Source organism: Scyliorhinus torazame, chromosome 14, assembly GCF_047496885.1.
Source record: "Scyliorhinus torazame isolate Kashiwa2021f chromosome 14, sScyTor2.1, whole genome shotgun sequence".
Taxonomy (NCBI): Eukaryota; Metazoa; Chordata; class Chondrichthyes; order Carcharhiniformes; family Scyliorhinidae; genus Scyliorhinus; species Scyliorhinus torazame.
In genome coordinates, this window is record NC_092720.1 from 200,236,197 (window position 1) to 200,254,437 (window position 18,241).

Consider the following 18,241-nt stretch of genomic DNA (forward strand, 5'->3'; position numbering starts at 1 on the left):
CCACCACCTGGAGGTTCCCTTCCAGTCACTCACCATCCCGACTGGGAAACATATCGGCCGTTCCTTCACTGTCACTGGGTCAGAATCCTGGAACTCCCTCCCTAACAGCACTGTGGGTGTACCTACACCACCTTCTCAAGGGCAATTAGGGATGGGCAACGAGGGCTCAGCCAGCGACATCCACATCCCAGACAGGAGAGAAAACATTCTTTCTGCTCATTCACTGGATCAATAATCATCACACCAGGTGTCAGTCCCGTCTTCAAATAAAACATTTATTCAAGGGAGGAAACAAAATAAAGATTCACAATGAATTGTTCGAGAGCTGGGCACAGTTACCACAATTCAGGAGATTTTGCTTCATTCTATACCAGTCCAGTGTTTATGGGTCCCATTAGATTCAGAGAGGGACAGTGGGATGGGTGGAGAATCTGAGTTAAATTTACAGAATAAACAATACAGAAACACACTCACCCCCTGACAGCACACAGCAGAGAATCAGGACAACATGAGCTGTTCAGACAGTGAATCAGGCTTCTCACTAAAACTCCGACCTCCCAAAACGTGTCCCACTGTGTTACCCAGTGAGCAGGGTCAGTGGGTCAGAGTTATTACGACAGGGATTGAAGGCGGGGTAGAGTTTCTCGGTGAATGTGTCAGTGAAGGTGTACAGGTGAGACATGTCCTCAGCATCGTAAAATGACACCTGTCCACCCTCATAATCCAGGTAAATCCCCAACTTCCGGGGTTTCACTTTCAGCTGGGAGATGACATCTGGGATTTTCAATGATTTGCAGTCTGCCAATCGGGCGATGACCCAGAATCCATTCTCAGGTGAATGTGTGATGTTTGCTTTCCTGTTGACAGACTCTCTGCAGACACCCACAACCCAGTAAGGCTTGTGTCCAAGACCCACCTCCCAGTAGTGTCTCCCTGATGTGAAACTCTGGGAGCTCAACACATACATATATGTACTAAATCTTTCCGGATTATAAAATCGACTTTGCTGTTCATTTCCGAACTTCACAATAGTCAGATCCTGGGAAATGATGAGCTGGTTGTTTGCTGTCACCGGGTCCAGGGTGAGAGATGCTGGAACTGGAAGAAAACATGATTGGGAAGCTGTTACTGTGAGAAAAACAGGAGTGAATGACGAGACGTGTACAGACGGTGATGGGACATCACCACTTTCCTCAGCCCAGGAACTGTGGAAGCTCAGGGACAGAGTGTGTGAAGAAATTTCTCCCCCTTCCCTCAGCTCCATTCACTCGGCTCAGATCAGCATCAATTCACTGAGAATAAAGATCTCTCTCCAATACAAGACCTCGGTTAAGACAAGTTGTGGGAACTCGGTCACCGCTCTGAGTCCAGCCTGTTGTGAACTTTTGTGGACAGTGTTGACGCATTTTTCAACGTGTGAATGGGATTGAAGCATTAACTCTCTCACATTCCTGTACACATCAGTCAAGGGGGAGTCCAGATGTTCATTTATTTTCAACGCAGAACCAGAAACGGAAACTCGAGCTCATCCAAATTCTGTGCCCACCGTCTAACTTCCACCAAGACCCAGACACCCATCACCAACCACACGTGCCCCCCCTCACCTTTCCCACTCCCCCGAGCGCACTCTCACTGACCCTCATCGGCTTCTGACACAGGGATGTCTCAAAATTAAATGTCTACACGGCCTCCCCACACTCTGTACGTCTGTCACGTCCTCCAGCCCTACAACCCCCTCCGAGATCTCAGTCAGGACAAGGGGGTGACTCTCCTCCTCCAGCCCTACAACCCCCTCCGAGATCTCAGTCAGGACAAGGGGGTGAGCTCTCCTCCTCCAGCCCTACAACCCCCTCCGAGATCTCAGTCAGGACAAGGGGGTGAGCTCTCCTCCTCCTCTTCAAACTCCTGCCACGGAATCATTGACCCCCAGCTGAGAAGGGGTAAAGTCTCACCTGAAAGAGGCTCCTCCAACACTGCAGCACTTCCTCAGTACCGCGCTGGGATTGTCAGTCTGCACTTTCATAGATTATCATAGAATTTACAGTGCAGAAGGAGGCCATTCGGCCCATCGAGTCTGCACCGGCTCTTGGAAAGAGCACCCTACCCAAGGTCAACACCTCCACCCTCTCCCCATAACCCAGTAACCCCACCCAACACTAAGGGCAATTTTGGACACTAAGGGCAATTTATCATGGCCAATCCACCTAACCGGCACATCTTTGGACTGTGGGAGGAAACCGGAGCACCCGGAGGAAACCCACGCACACACGGGGAGGATGTGCAGACTCCGCACAGACAGTGACCCAAGCCGGAATCGAACCTGGGACCCTGGAGCTGTGAAGCAATTGTGCTAACCACAATGCTACCGTGCTGCCCCAATATATATTTCTGCTCCAGATTCTGGCATGGGACAGAAATCTACAGCTTTCTGACTCAGTGATGGGATAACACGGACAACATTCCCACTGGGAATTCCATTCACAGTCGGAAGGAGTGATCCCAGTGGAAAATTCACATCTCAATGACGGAGAAGTTACTTCAGTTATCTCAATGCACGGTTTTGTTCTTTAATCTCCTCGTATGTTCCCTGTCTCCATGGCAACATGGCCCTAACAGACAGAAACCTAGAAAATGTCCAGAATAACGAGGACAGTAGCAACATGGATATGGAATGGGGTGAATGACAGTTGTTGGTTGTTCAGACTGGACATAGATATACATTAGTGTTCACAGGGGTCAGTGTTCACACCCTGACTCTTCCTGTGTAACTTAATGACCTAAACCTTAATGTACAGAACATCAGTTCACAATTAGCGGGTGACAGAACAAGTTGAGAGAGTGATTAATAAGAATGCAGCATCTTAGGCTTTATTAACGCAGAATAGAGTGACAAAATTATATCTGTACAAAACACTGGTTAATCCTCAACTCTGTTCTGGGCAACACACTTGAGGGAGGATGTGAGGGCATTAGAGAGAGTGCAGGGAACATTCACCACAATGATTCCTGGGAGGAGGAACTTCAGTTACGGACACAGATTAGTGAAGCTGAGGTGGTTCCACTGAGAGAAGAGAACCAGAGGACACAGAATTTAAGCAGATTAACAAAAAGTAGCCCTTTTAGCGTGAGGGAAAACCTTTTCACACAGCGAGTGTTTCGGGTCAGGAATGTACTGTGATGGAATCAGATTGAATCACAGCTTTCATATGGAATTGAATCATTAACTGAAGAGGAACAATCAACGTCAGGATCAGGCAGAGTCAGCGTGGAGTTATGAAGGGAAAATCATGCTTGACAAATCTACTGGAATTCTTTGAAGATGTAACCAGTACAGTTGACAAGGGGGAGGCAGTCGATGTGGTACATTTGGACTTTCAGAAGGCGTTTGACAAAGTCCCGTATAAGAGTTTATTGTGCAAAATTAAAGCGCATGGGATTGGGGGAAATCTATTGACGTGGATAGAAAACTGGTTGGCAGTGAGGAAACAAAGAGTGGGGATTAATGGGTCCTTTTCAAATTGGCAGGCAGTAACTCCTGGGGTACCACAGGGATCGGTGCTGGGATCGCAGCTATTCACAATATACATGAATGATTTAGATGAGGGAACAAAATGTAACATCTCAAAGTTTCAAGACAATATCAAGTTGGGTGGGAGGGTGAACATAACATAAGAACTAGGAGCAGGAGTAGGCCACCTGGCCCTTCGAGCCTGCTCCGTTATTCAATGAGATCATGGCTGATCTTTTGTGGACTCAGCTCCAATTTTCCACCCAAACACCATAACCCTTTATTCTTCAAACTGTGAACTGTGACGACGATTCAGGGATGCTACAGCAAGATCTGGACAGGTTGGGCGAGTGGGCAAATCAATGGCAGATGGAGTGTAATTTGGATATGTCTGATGTTATTCACTTTGGAAGCAAAAACAGGAAGGCAGATTACTCCCTGAATGCTTGTAAATTGGGAGAGGGGAGTGTGCAGTGGGACCTGGATGTCCTTGTGCACCAGTCGCTGAAGGTAAGCATGCAGGTGCAGCAGGCGGTAAAGAAGGCTAATGGTATGTTGGCCTTCATTGTGAGAGATTTCGAGTATAGAAGCAGGGATGTGTTGCTGCAATTGTACAGGGCCTTGGTGAGGCCACACCTGGGTATTGTGTGCAGTTTTAGTCTTCTTTGAGGTAGGATGTTCTGGTCTCGAGGGAGTGTAACAAAGGTTTACCAGACTGATTTCAGGGATGGCGGGACTGTCATATGAGGAGGGATTGACGAGGTTGGGATTGTTTTCGCTGGAGTTCAGAAGAATGAGGGGGGAATCTCATAGAGACTTATAAAATTCGAACAGGACTAGACAGGGTAGATGCAGGGAAGATGTTACCAATGATGGGTGTGTCCAGAACCAGGGGCCACAGTCTGAAGATTCAGGATAAATCATTTCGGACATGGATAAGGAGACAATTCTTCACCCAGAGTGGTGAGCCTGTGGAATTCATTACAACAGGAAGTAATTGATGCTAAAACATTGAATATATTCAAGAGGCGGCTGGATAAAGCACTTGAGGATAATGGGTTCAAAGGCGATGGGGAGAAAGCAGGATTAGGCTATTGAGTTGGATGATCAGCCATGATCGTGATGAATGGCGGAGCAGGCTTGAAGGGCCAAAAGGCCTCCTCCTGCTCCTATCTTCTATGTATCTATGTATCTATATAATCTGCAGAGTTACAGAGAAAAGGTGAAGGAACGGCCCTGGGGAGTTGATCTTGCAACGAGCTAGCAGGAACACAATGGGCCGATTGGTTTCCTCCTGTTTTGTAAACATTCTGGGATTCACAGAAAGAGACCATTCCAGACCAACCTGATTCGGCTGCAAATGAATTCTCCAGCCCAATCCCGGTTTCCAGTTCCTGCTCCGTAACCCTGTCGGTTACGGCACCTGGAGTGTTGATCTGATTACTTTATAAATGTGACGAGGGTTTCTGCCTCAATCTTCCTTTCCCAGATCCAGACCACACCCTGAGTGAAAATAATCCCCTTTCACCCTCCTCCCTCTTACCCTGTATCTACTCTCTATGATCATGGACACCGAGACAATGGAACTCGGGGCTTTTCCAATCAGGACATTCCTAATTTTATACACATCAATTAAATCTCCCCTCAGCCTTCTCTGATCCAATGAAAACAATCCCAATCCATCCAATCATAACGCAGAACTCAAGTTCTCTGACCCATCCAACACCATCATAAATCTCCTCGGTAACCTCTCCAGCACACTGACCAGAAAGATACAAAGTACTCTAGTTGTAGACTAACTAGTGTTTAATAAAGTTCCTACATTACCTCTCTGCTCTTATTTTCTATTCCGAGGTCAGTAGAGGAAAATATCCGTTGTGTTATCTTCACAACTTTATCCCCATGTCCTGAATTTGTGGACATAAATTCAAAGCTCCCTCTGTTCCTCCACAACTCTCACTATCTTACCACTTACTGTCTATTCCCTTGCCAGATCTTCCCCCTCCCAATACATTAACCTCACACTTCTCTGATCCAAATTCCATTTACGACAAGACAAAATCCTGAGGAAGAGACAGAAGGTGAAGTCTGCCTAAGTTGGGAGTTCCTGTCCTTGGTCACAGAAGGGGACAGAATGTAGTCATGGTGATTGGTATACGGAGTGAGGGGAAGTGTATCAGTGTTTTTTGTTTTTTTTATTGAGGGGCAATTTAGCGTAGCCAATCCACCTACCCTGCACATATTTTGGGTTGTGGGGGCGAAACCCATGCAAACACTGGGAGAATGTAAAAACTCCACACGGACAGTGACCGAGAGCCGGGATCGAACCTGGGACCTCGGCGCCGTCAGGCAGCAATGCTAACCACTGTGCCATCGTGTTGCCCGAGTGTATCAGTGTTGACAACGGGGCATGTGGGGACCAATCGGCGCTCTGTGCGGAGGTCTGGCAATGTCCCTTAGAAATGACAGAATATCGTTAAATAAATGTTTTCTTATAACCTGGGGAAAGAAAAATACCCAACAATATACAGAGAATAACACTTGGGGTCGTCCAGTGTTGGGGAAAAGCAGGAGGGAAAAGGGAGGGATAAACATAAAACAATCATGATCACCAGAGAAAAAGTATCTGGAAAACTAATGGGATTTAAGGCAACTTGTCCCCTGGACCTGATGTCCTGCATCCCAGGATTTTAAAGGCGGGGCTGGAGAGAAAGTGGATGCATTGGTTGTAATCTTTGCAAATTCCCGAGATTACTGGTCAATGATGGGGATACAACTATTTATGATCAATATTCCTGATTGGATGAAGAAACCGAATGTACTGGAGCTAAATTGTCTGATGCCACAAAGTTAGGTCTTGAAGTTGTGAGGAGGATACAAAGGTTCTGCGGAGGGATATAGACCAGTTGAGTGAGTGGACAAAGATTTAGCAGACGGAGTATAAAGTGGGAAAATGTGAGGTTGTCCACCTTGGCAGGAAGAATAGAAAAAGCAGCAATTTATTTCAATAGAAAGAGACTCAGAATGCTGTAGTACAGAGGGATCTGGGGGATCTTGACCATGAATCACTAAAAGTTAATGTCCAGGTACAGCAAGGAATGAGGAAAACAAATGGAATGTTGGCCTTTATTGGAAAAGGGATGGAGTGTAGAGTAGGGAAGACGTGCTGCAACTGTACAGGGGATTGGTGAGACTGCAGCTTGAGTACTGTGCTCAGATCTGATCTCCTTACATCAGGAGGGAGAGACTCTCATTGGACACAGTTCAGAGAAGGTTCACTGGGCTGATTCCTGGTGAAGGGATTATTCTATGAGGAAAGGTTGAGCAGGTTGGTCTGTACTCACTGGAGTTTAGAAGAATAAGAGGTTATCTTATTGAAACATAACATTCTGAGGGGATTCCTTCGTCAGGGTAGATGCTGGGAGGATGTTTGATCTCTGGGGTAAGCGAGGTGTTGGTGACACAGCATCAAATGAAGGGACCTCTACTTAAGACAGAGATGAGGAGGAATTCCTTCTCGGAGAGGGTTATTAGTCTTTGGAATTCTCTACCACAGAGACCAGCAGAGGCTGGGTCATTGATTCATGACCGAGTTTGATAGATTGTTGATCAACAAGGGGGTTAAGGGACTTGCGGTGATGGCGGGCGGGAGGCGGCCGCACAATGGAGTGCTCCCGTTCGGCAACGGCATTTTCGGGGCTTTAAGCCCGGTCCCAGGGTCCGCGGAGGCGGAAGAAGCAGGGAGAAGGCACAGAGGAGGCACAGTGAAGACACAGGAGGAAAAAAAGAACAAAGAAAAATGTCGAGGGTGAGAAAGAAAACGGCTGGAAAAAAAACAGCTGGAGGTCCGTCGGGGAGTGGAAAGGTCACCGCGGGGTCACCAGGAAAAATGGGGGCTGGAGCACCAGGGAAGGCCCCACTGCTTACGGCTGAAGAAATAACTAAGGCGATGTCTGCGGAATTTGAAAAGTAGTTGGCGCAGATTGCGAAATGCATGGAGACGGTGAGGAAGGAGATGAGGGAGGTTTTGAGTGTGCTGGTGGAGGAGGCGGTTTCCCCGGTGAGGACGGAGGTGGCGAGCGCAGTGGCGGAGGTGCGAGAGCAAGGGGAGGCGCTGAAGGAAGTGAAGGAGATGGTATTGCAGCACGGTGATCAACTTGCCTCGATGGGGAAAGAGATGCGGAAGGTGATGGACATTAACAAGTATCTGTGAGGAAAAATGGAAGACCTGGAAAACAGATCCAGGCGACAGAATTTGAGGATTGTGGGGCTGCCCGAAGGAGTTGAAGGACCGAAGCCGACTGAGTATTTTGCCGCGATGCTGGCGAAACTATTGGGGGAGGGGGAGGATTCCTCCCGATATGAACTGGATTGGGCTCATCGGTCGTGGAGGCCTGTACCAAAGGCGAGTGAGCCGCCAAGGGCAGTGACTCTGTGCTTCCGTAGGTACAGGGTGAAGGAGAAGGTCCTGAGTTGGGCCAAGCAGAAGCGGGTGGTGCAGTGGGCTGGAGCTGGTATACGTGTATACCAGGACTTTACGGTGGAGCTAGCAAGGAGGCGGGCTGCCTTCAACCGGGTGAAGAGGGCACTGTACATTAGCAAGGTGTGGTGCGGCATTGTATATCCAGCTAAGCTGAGGGTGACTTACAAGCTCAGGGACTTTTATTTTGGAACGGCGGAAGCAGCGGAGGAGTTTGCGAAAGCAGAAAGACTGTGGCAGAACTGACAAATTGAGGAATGACAATGTGCCGATGTAACCTCATGACTGTATTTTCTTCTTTTTTGTATCACTGGAGTAGTAGTACGCGGGTGTAGAGATTAAAGGAGCCAAAGTGGTATTTGGACAACGGAAGGGACGGGACTTTCACTCGAAATGAGAGTTCTTTGGGGTGTAGGTGGATATGCGGGGTTTGTGTGCAAAAAGGGGATCTTTGGGCTTTCCTGGGGCCGGGCAAGTGGGAAAGGGACCCGGGCGGGGGCCTCCATGCTGGCCGGTTTAAGCCGGCCAGTGAACGGGAGGTGGGGGGAGGGGCTGCGGCCATCGGTGCCTGGCAGAGCAGGGTCCGAGTGGTCTAGCCGGGGTGGAAAGTTGGGGGGAAGGAACCAAGGTTGGGAGGAGGAGTTTAACAAGAGGCAGTGGACGGGAGGAGCTGGAGACCTGCGGTGGGGGGGGGAGAGGGGGGTGGGGGGGAGGGGGGGGGTGGGAGCTGTGTAAGATTAAGGGTGACTACGGGTAATCCCTGATTTCTTTTTGTCGTTTGTTTATGTAAACAGGCGGGTTGAGGTTTGGGGGTTGGTGGGCGGATGGGATCGTTGTTATTATGGGGACTGACATATCTTGCTGATTATTGTTTATTGTTGATGGATGTAAATGTGGGAGAAAACGTGAAAAATGGAGGAGAATAAAAATATATATTTTTTTAAAAACAAGGGGGTTAAGGGTCATCTGGGACAGGCAGGAAAGTGGAGTAAAGGCCACAATTCGATCAGACATGATCTGATCAAAAATCAGAGCAGGTTCACTGGGCTGGACCACTCCTGTTCTTATTCCTTCTGATCATTTCATCAGTGTGTCAAACCTCATTAATCACTTGGATAACAGCAGGGAGACGGTAATATACAGAGAATGATACCTGGAGAAATCACTGCCCTCATTTCCCTCCACACATTGATGTATTTGACTGGTTCACCAGCGATATCCGCAGGTAACTGAGTGGAGACAGTTCCAGGCTTGCCAAACTCCATCTGACTCCTGTAAAAACAGGTCTGGAAATCAGTGTGTGTTAGAGAGACAGCAGTGATCACATCACAAAACTGTTTCTTTAAACCTGCTTACCTCATCAACAGGTCCTGAATATCCTGAGGGGAAAGAAAGAGAATAGATATGATCGAGTCAGATTAAAGAGTTCTTGTTGCTGTAAATCCCGAGTAGAAATTATGAAGAGGGACAGAATCGAGACAAGGAATCAGATAGAAAATAACTTTTACTTTTTCCTTTCATTCCCTCTCTGAACTCATCCTGGTCATCAGACCCACCTCCTGTCCCCTCGATCCTCTTCCCCAAATTACTGATCTCCCAAACTCCCCTGCTGGTCCCCATGTTAGCTGGGATTGTCTCTCCTTTAAATCTACATCTTCACCCCTCTCGCCTCCTCATTATTCTCGATCAGTCTGCAACCTTTGACACGGTCGATCACACCATCCTCCTCCACCGCCTCTCACTGTTGTCCAGCTGGGTGTTCTGCCCGCACCAGTTCCCACTCTTATCTCTCTAACCGTAGCCCCCATCACCCCTGTGGTTGGTGAACTACATTGGCTCCCGGTTCAACAACGTATTGATGTTGAAAATTCTCATCCTTGTTTTCAAATTCCTCCCTGGCCTCACTCCTCCCTATCTCTGTAATCTCCTCCAGCTCCACAACCCTCCGAGACATCCTCTAATTTGTGTCTCTTGTCCATCCCCAATATTAATCCCAACACTATTGCTGGCTGAGGCTTCATTTGAATCCAGCGTTCGCAGGATCAGGAACAGCAAAACCCACAACTCAATAAAGATCTACCGACTCCACTTTAACAACGCATCTTAACCCCGACCTCAGTAGAACTCCATGGGCAGCAGTGTCAACGTCTCCAGTTCCCAGCCCAGCTCTCTCTGAGTCCAATCATCAATCAGTGCCGTGGTTACACTGAGTATAGGAATCACACTGAGATTGTCTCACCTCATTCCCCATTGGACCCTTACTGACAGCAGAAAGAAACAATCACCCAACCAATCAGACTGAGGCCTTGCCCAATCCCAGAGGTTAAAGGTCAGAGTGCCCGCCCTCAGTCTCTGGAATGTTTCACTGGACAAGACAAAGAGATTTTGTACCTTGAGGAACTTTGGGGCCTCTTGTACCTCCAGCCTCGATTTTAGATCTCTTATTGCTCCTTCAAGAGAAGACATTTCAGCCATGGTTTTGGTTAAGTTCAGCTCCATTTCCTCTATTATTTTATTGCTTTTTCTCTCCAACTCTGCTTTCAGCAGCTCCTCCTTCTCAACCAGGAACTTGTGCATCTTTTCAAATTCACTGTTGATTTCATTTCTCAGTCTGTCAACTTCAGCCTGGAACAGATTGAATACAGAACAGAATAAACAACGTTTACAATCCCAGTTTCCCGGTCTCTGTCCACTGGGATAGAGGAAAACAATTTGCATCCAGTACGACTAACAAATAATAAAAGCTCACTGCCGGCTCAATAATTTGATGGAATATTGGGTCTGTGGGAGTGAGTTACAAATAAACATTATAAAGTGATTCCAATGGTTAATCCTGAATAAGAACCATCAAGGTGTGAATTACAGACTGGAATTTAATCGAGGGGTTCAGATGGTTTATATATAGAATAATGGATACCCGGGAGTGAGTTACTGACTGGAATCGAATCGAGGGGTTCAGATGGTTTATATATAGAATAATGGATACCTGGGACTGAGTTCAGACTGGAATCTAATCGAGGGGTTCAGATGGTTTATATATAGAATAATGGATACCCGGGAGTGAGTTACTGACTGGAATCGAATCGAGGGGTTCAGATGGTTTATATATAGAATAATGGATACCTCGGAGTGAGTTCAGACTGGAATCTAATCGAGGGGTTCAGATGCTTTATATATAGAATAATGGATACCTGGGAGTGAGTTACAGACTGGAATCTAATCGAGGGGTTCAGATGGTTTATATATAGAATAATGGATACACAGGAGTGAGTTACAGCCAAGATTTATTTAATGAATTGTTGTGATTGATTTGAGAGAGAAAATAAGAGATTTTCACATTGTCATAATAATCTGCAGTTTGCAGACACTCCCTTTCTTACCGTTCAGGGACCAGCCCGTAGTGGCTTTGGAGCAGCAGCATTTTATTCAGTAAAACTCTCTCTCTGACTGTGTGAGAAGCTCACTCACTCTCAATAACAAACACAGGGAAGTTTACACAAAGCCTAAAGGACACTCTCCTACCTTCATGTGTAAAATCCCATCCTCGCGTTCTCTTTTACTGTGGAGACTGAGGTCCATTTGCTTCTGCAGAGTTTCCAATGATGTTTCTAACTTGTTCTGAGACAGAAAGGACACAAAGGGGTTTGTCAAAGGAAACAATCATTGTCACCTTCTGGAGGAGTTTGCTGTTTTAAATAGAGTGAGACTAGTGAGGTAGAGAAGGAGATATTCTCAGGATTGACACTCAATAAACAAAGTAGAAGCTGTGGGTTAATTCTGTTTGTTACAATTATCCTCCTCCAGGTTAATTCCCCTCCTCAATCAATCCTTTCCTCGTTCCAACACTCTCCTCTTTACACTCCTCTCCCCTTCCCTACCCCTTTCTCTCCTGCCCTCTCTTCCCCTCCACACATTCTACAAACACTCTCTCTCTCTATTACTTACACCCTGTCCCTCTTCCCCATCTACCTGTGTCAGTAACAGTGATGCAGTACCTTGTATATCTGGGCTGCCTCCTTTATTGGGATCACACTGTGCGTCTTATGAGCTCTGGACATCCCACACACCAGACAGATCGCTTTGTGTTCATCTTCACAGAAGAGTTTCAGCTTCTCCTCGTGTTCCTGACAGTAAAACTCCTCCTGTGGCTGTGTCACCTTCACCTTCTGCCCTCTGAACTTCTCCACGATGTTAATCAGGGTCAGAGCAGGCCTGACGTTGCTCTGGGTGAAGACCTGTCGACACTGGGGGCAGGAAACATCGCCCGGGACCTTCTGCCAACTCTGAGAGATGCAGGAGCTGCAGAAATGATGTCCACATTCCAGAGTCACCGGCTGGGTGAATATCTCCAGACAGATGGGACAGGTTAGTTCCTGTGTGAGATCTGGAGACGCCATCCCAGTGCTCAGTCTCTCTCTCCTTCCCTGTCCCAGCTCTTTCGCTTTCAATTCCTGTTCAGGGCTGCACTTCCTGGATTTCACTTCAACTGATCAGTGACACACTCAGTGTCAGGAACTTTGGAATTAAATCAAACTGACCCCATTATTGTGTCTGGAGCCCCTCCCTCATCCCTGAGCCCCTCCTTATCCTCTCTCCACCCTGTCCCCATCTGACCCTCATTCTTACAAAAAACATCTTTTTGAAAATGTCCACCCCCATCTCCAACCTCCCCTTTGTTCCCCAAATTCCTGGAGAGTCTCTTTCTCTCTCCCAAATCCGGGCCCATCTTTCCCCCCTCAATCCTGCCTGATTTCTCAGATGCTGCACATTCTCTGCCTGTGGGGAGAAGCGTCTCGAACAACAGATTCAGTCTCAATATTGTCTGATTCACGCTGCTGTCGAGTCCCTTTGGATGTTTTACTGCATTGAAGGCGCTATATAAATGTAATTTGTTGTTGCCTCTGACTGAATCAAAGTGTTTGTGCTGGAAACTGTCCTGAGGGGGGTCTTCAGTCCCAGTCAGAGACCCTGACAGACAGACACACACACAGACACACACGCAAATACACACACAGACCCAGACACACATAGACACACACAGACAGGCACACACATATACACACACTCTCAGAGAGACACACACACTCAGATAGACAGACAGACACCCACAGAGACATACTCACACACACAGACACACCCTACCTAGGCAGAGCTTCCATTTACTGGAGAGTGATGAAGGGACAGGCTCCGTCAGTCACTAGATCACATTTACACATCTGGAACTGGGACATCGACTGCACAATAACATCTTTAAATTCCTGTTCACCTCCTGCTCCATCCGCTTGTTAATCTTCTGTTAGTTTGAACAAATCGTGAAGCTGATTCTGCTATTGCCTCACCCACAGTTTGTGATCATCTCACAAGACATTTTACTGAGACAGTGATGCTCATTAAAGGATATTCGACTGGGGTGGCAGCACTCAATGGGAGACAGTGAATCAGCCTCTTGTTGAACACTCTGGACAATATCCCTTTCCATTGAATCCCACTGGGAGTCACTGTGAGTACATCGAGCCTGGATTTAAAATATTGCTTCACCTGAAACAAGGGCCTCGTCTCCATCCCCAAACCCAGTCAGAGTGAGTCCAGCCCTGAGCTGCTGGGCAAGGACACACTCCCTCTATTTGAACCGCGTCCCCTGCCCTGTTCTCAGTGAACGGCAGTGACCTCCTCATTCTAATCACTCTCTGGGTAAAGATGTTTCTCCTGAATTCCCGATTGGATTTCCCAGTGACTCCCATATCTGAGGGGATTCTGATCCCGACACGGTGGGGATCGTCGGTGGCCACGTTTGAGGAATAGTCCGTCGCGCGGGCGGGAATGTGTAAAATGGAAACATTTGTCCAGATTGTAACATTGTGTGCTGGGGAGGATGTTCCCCAGGTTGCTTCTGTTTTTGTATTATTTAATTTATTTGGAATAAAATACATTAAAAAAACTTTTCCTACTTCATGGATACAAAAATCCTTCTGTCTCCCAATATTTATCAGTCTCTCATCCTGACCCACACTTTCCCCATGTTGGCTGGAAGCGCTTTACATGGAGCAGTGCCGCCATCTGCTGGCGGTACTGTGAATGACCACTTGCACTGTCAGCTGCCTTTCAGTTGGAGGCCGGATTTGAGTGAGGCCATAAATATAACAATAATAATCTTTATTGTTGTCGCAAGTCGGCTTACATTAACAGTGCAATGAAGTTACTGTGAAAAGCCCCTGGTCGCCACATGCCGGCGCCTGTTCGGGTACACAGAGGGAGAATTCAGAATATCCAAATTAACTAACAGCACATCTTTCGGGACTTGTGGGAGGAAACCGGAGCACCCGGAGGAAACCCACACCGACACAGGGAGAACGTGCCAGACAGTGCCCCAAGCAGGGAATCGCACCTGGCACCCTGGAGCTGTGTAGCAACAGTGCTAACCACTGTGCTACAGTGCTGCCCACTATTCTCTATATAAACCATCTGAACCCCTCGATTAGACTCCAGTCTGTAACTCACTCCCAGGTATCCATTATTCTATATATAAACCATCTGAACCCGTCGATTAGATTCCAGTCTGTAACTCACTCCCAGGTATCCATTATTCTATATATAAACCATCTGAACCCCTCGATTAGACTCCAGTCTGTAACTCACTCCCAGGTATCCATTATTCTATATATAAACCATCTGAACCCCTCGATTAGATTCCAGTCTGTAACTCACCCCCAGGTATCCATTATTCTATATATAAACCATCTGAACCCCTCGATTAGATTCCAGTCTGTAACTCACTCCCAGGTATCCATTATTCTATATATAAACCATCTGAACCCCTCGATTAGACTCCAGTCTGTAACTCACTCCCAGGTATCCATTATTCTATATATAAACCATCTGAACCCCTCGATTAGATTCCAGTCTGTAACTCACCCCCAGGTATCCATTATTCTACATATAAACCATCTGAACCCCTCGATTAGATTCCAGTCTGTAACTCACTCCCAGGTATCCATTATTCTATATATAAACCATCTGAACCCCTCGATTAGACTCCAGTCTGTAACTCACCCCCAGGTATCCATTATTCTATATATAAACCATCTGAACCCCTCGATTAGACTCCAGTCTGTAACTCACCCCCAGGTATCCATTATTCTATATATAAACCATCTGAACCCCTCGATTAGACTCCAGTCTGTAACTCACTCCCGGGTATCCATTATTCTATATATAAACGATCTGAACCCCTCGATTAGACTCCAGTCTGTAACTCACCCCCAGGTATCCATTATTCTATATATAAACCATCTGAACCCCTCGATTAGACTCCAGTCTGTAACTCACTCCCAGGTATCCATTATTCTATATGTAAACCATCTGAACCCCTCGATTAGACTCCAGTCTGTAACTCACCCCCAGGTATCCATTATTCTATATATAAACCATCTGAACCCCTCGATTAGACTCCAGTCTGTAACTCACTCCCAGGTATCCATTATTCTATATATAAACCATCTGAACCCCTCGATTAGACTCCAGTCTGTAACTCACCCCCAGGTATCCATTATTCTATATATAAACCATCTGAACCCCTCGATTAGACTCCAGTCTGTAACTCACTCCCGGGTATCCATTATTCTATATATAAACCATCTGAACCCCTCGATTAGATTCCAGTCTGTAACTCACTCCCAGGTATCCATTATTCTATATATAAACCATCAGAACCCCTCGATTAGATTCCATTCTGTAAATCACTCCCAGGTATCCATCATTCTATATATAAACCATCTGAACCCCTCGATTAGATTCCAGTCTGTAACTCACTCCCAGGTATCATTATTCTATATATAAACCATCTGAACTCCTCGATTAGATTCCAGTCTGTAACTCACTCCCAGGTATCCATTATTCTATATATAAACCATCTGAACCCCTCGATTAGATTCCAGTCTGTAACTCACTCCCAGATATCATTATTCTATATATAAACCATCTGAACCCCTCGATTGGATTCCAGTCTGTAACTCACTCCCAGGTATCCATTATTCTATATATAAACCATCTGAACCCCTCGATTAGATTCCAGTCTGTAACTCACTGTATCCCATCCCACCTTTAACTGTATCAAACTCAGTCTCGCACAAGAGGTCAAATTCACCCCGCCCAGCGCCTCACTCTCCACCTTATCTCTCCCCCAACTCCTCCTCCCATTTCTCCTGAATCCTCACCATGTGCATTCCCCCTGCTCCCCCAGCCACCCGTATATGTCCCCAATCCTACCCTCCTCCTCCATGTGCGGAAGCAGCAGCCGTTCCAATAGGTCATACTTCGGCAGCCTGGGGAACTCTTTACACACCATCCGTGCAAAGTCACTCACTTGTAGATACCTAAAATCACTCCCCTCGGGAGCTCTCCCCTCTCCCGCAGCTCTCCCAGACTGGCAAACCTCTCCTCCAAATATAAATCCCTGGCCCTCACCAACCCCACCTCTCTCCACCTCCTGTACATGCCATCCGTCTCCCCCGGTTTGAATCCGTGGTTCACACACAACAATGTTAGCACCGACATCCCCGCCATCCGAAACTGTCTCCTCAGCTGGTTCCACACCCTAACCGTGGACTGTACAACCGGGCTCTCCATATATCTCCTCGGTGACAACGGTAGTGCCACCGTTACCGTGGCCCTGAATCTGGGCCCCCTACAGGACTCCTCCTCCACCCTAACCCATTCTGGCCTCTCTCCCTCCCACTATCACCTCACTTTCTCCACATTCACCACCCAATAATAGTGCAGTAAGAATTTTTACAACACCAGGTTAAAGTCCAACAGGTTTGTTTCGATGTCACTAATTTTCGGAGCGCTGCTCCTTCCTCAGATGAATGAAGAAGTATGTTCCAGAAACATATATATAGACAGATTCAAAGATGCCAGACAATGCTTGGAATGCGAGCATTAGCAGGTGATTAAATCTTTACAGATCCAGAGATGGGATAACCCCAGGTTAAAGAGGTGTGAATTGTGTCAAGCCAGAACAGTTGGTAGGATTTCGCAGGCCAGATGGTGGGGGATGAATGTAATGCGACATGAATCCCAGGTCCCGGTTGAGGCCGCACTCATGTGTGCGGAACTTGGCTATAAGCTTCTGCTCAGTGATTCTGCGTTGCCGTGCGTCCTGAAGGCCGCCTTGGAGAACGCTTACCCGGAGATTAGAGGCTGAATGCCCTTGACTGCTGAAATGCTCCCCGACTGGAAGGGAACATTCCTGCCTGGTGATTGTTGCACGATGTCCGTTCATTCGTTGTCGCAGCGTCTGCATGGTCTCGCCAATGTACCACGCTTCGGGACATCCTTTCCTGCAGCGTATGAGGTGATAGTGCAGCAGGTTCGGTAACGCCAAGTCCCCTTTCTCTCCCTGCCTCTGTATCAGGGCCCACTTCCCCCTTGGCACCTTCCCCACCCAAATAAACTCCCAAATTACGTTGACCAAATTCCGGAAGAAGGCCTTCGGAATACAAATCGGGAGCATCTGAAATACAAATAAAAACCTTGGCAAGACATTCATCTTAACCACTTGGACCCCTCCCGCCAGCATCAGGTGCTGTGTATCCCACCTCCTAAAGTCCTCCTTTATCTACTCCACCAATTTTGTTAAGTTCCACTTATGCAGTGTCGCCCACTCCCCTGTCACCTGGACCCCCAGATACCGAAACCTATCCCTACCTACCCTAAATGGCAACCCCCCAAAATAAGCTGAAACAGAGAAAGTTAGCAAGCAGATACAGTGAACTATTAGGAAGGTAAATGGTATCTTAGCCTTTATTACAACGGGGCTGAAGTATAAGACTATAAGTCTTGCTGCAAAGTAACAGGGATTGAGTGTGGTCACAGCTGGAGGACTGTGGACAGTTTTAGTCTCCGTACCTGAGGAAACATGTACTTACCTTAGAGGGAGCAATGAAGGTTCTCGGAATTGATATTTGGGATGAAAGGGTTTTCTGATATGAGGAAGGATTGAGTTGGATCGATCTATATTCTTTGAGGTTTAAAAGAATAATAGGTGATCTTATTGAAACATATACAATTCTCCGAGATCCTGACAGGGTAGATGCTGACACTGGTCTAGAACGAGGGGGTCACAGAATCAGGATAAAGGGTCGTCCATTTAAGACTGAGATGAGGAGAAATTCCTTCCCTCAGAGAGAGTTGTGAATCTTTGGGATTCTCTCTCGCGGTGAGATGTCAGTGAGTATATTCCACACAGAGATCGG

General features: G+C 47.0%; 1 protein-coding gene across 1 annotated transcript; it reads right to left on the reverse strand.

Moving 5' to 3' along the window:
- Window positions 1–261: 261 nt before the first annotated feature.
- Window positions 262–12,385, reverse strand: LOC140389113 (zinc-binding protein A33-like). The gene is made up of 5 exons (XM_072473271.1): window positions 11,984–12,385; window positions 11,511–11,606; window positions 9,345–9,367; window positions 9,142–9,260; window positions 262–1,098 (listed from the first exon to the last, which is right to left on the reverse strand). Exons 1-5 carry the CDS (start codon window positions 12,383–12,385, stop codon window positions 578–580), a joined length of 1,161 nt encoding a protein of 386 aa, XP_072329372.1. The 3' UTR covers window positions 262–577.
- Between the last annotated feature and the right edge of the window lie 5,856 nt (window positions 12,386–18,241).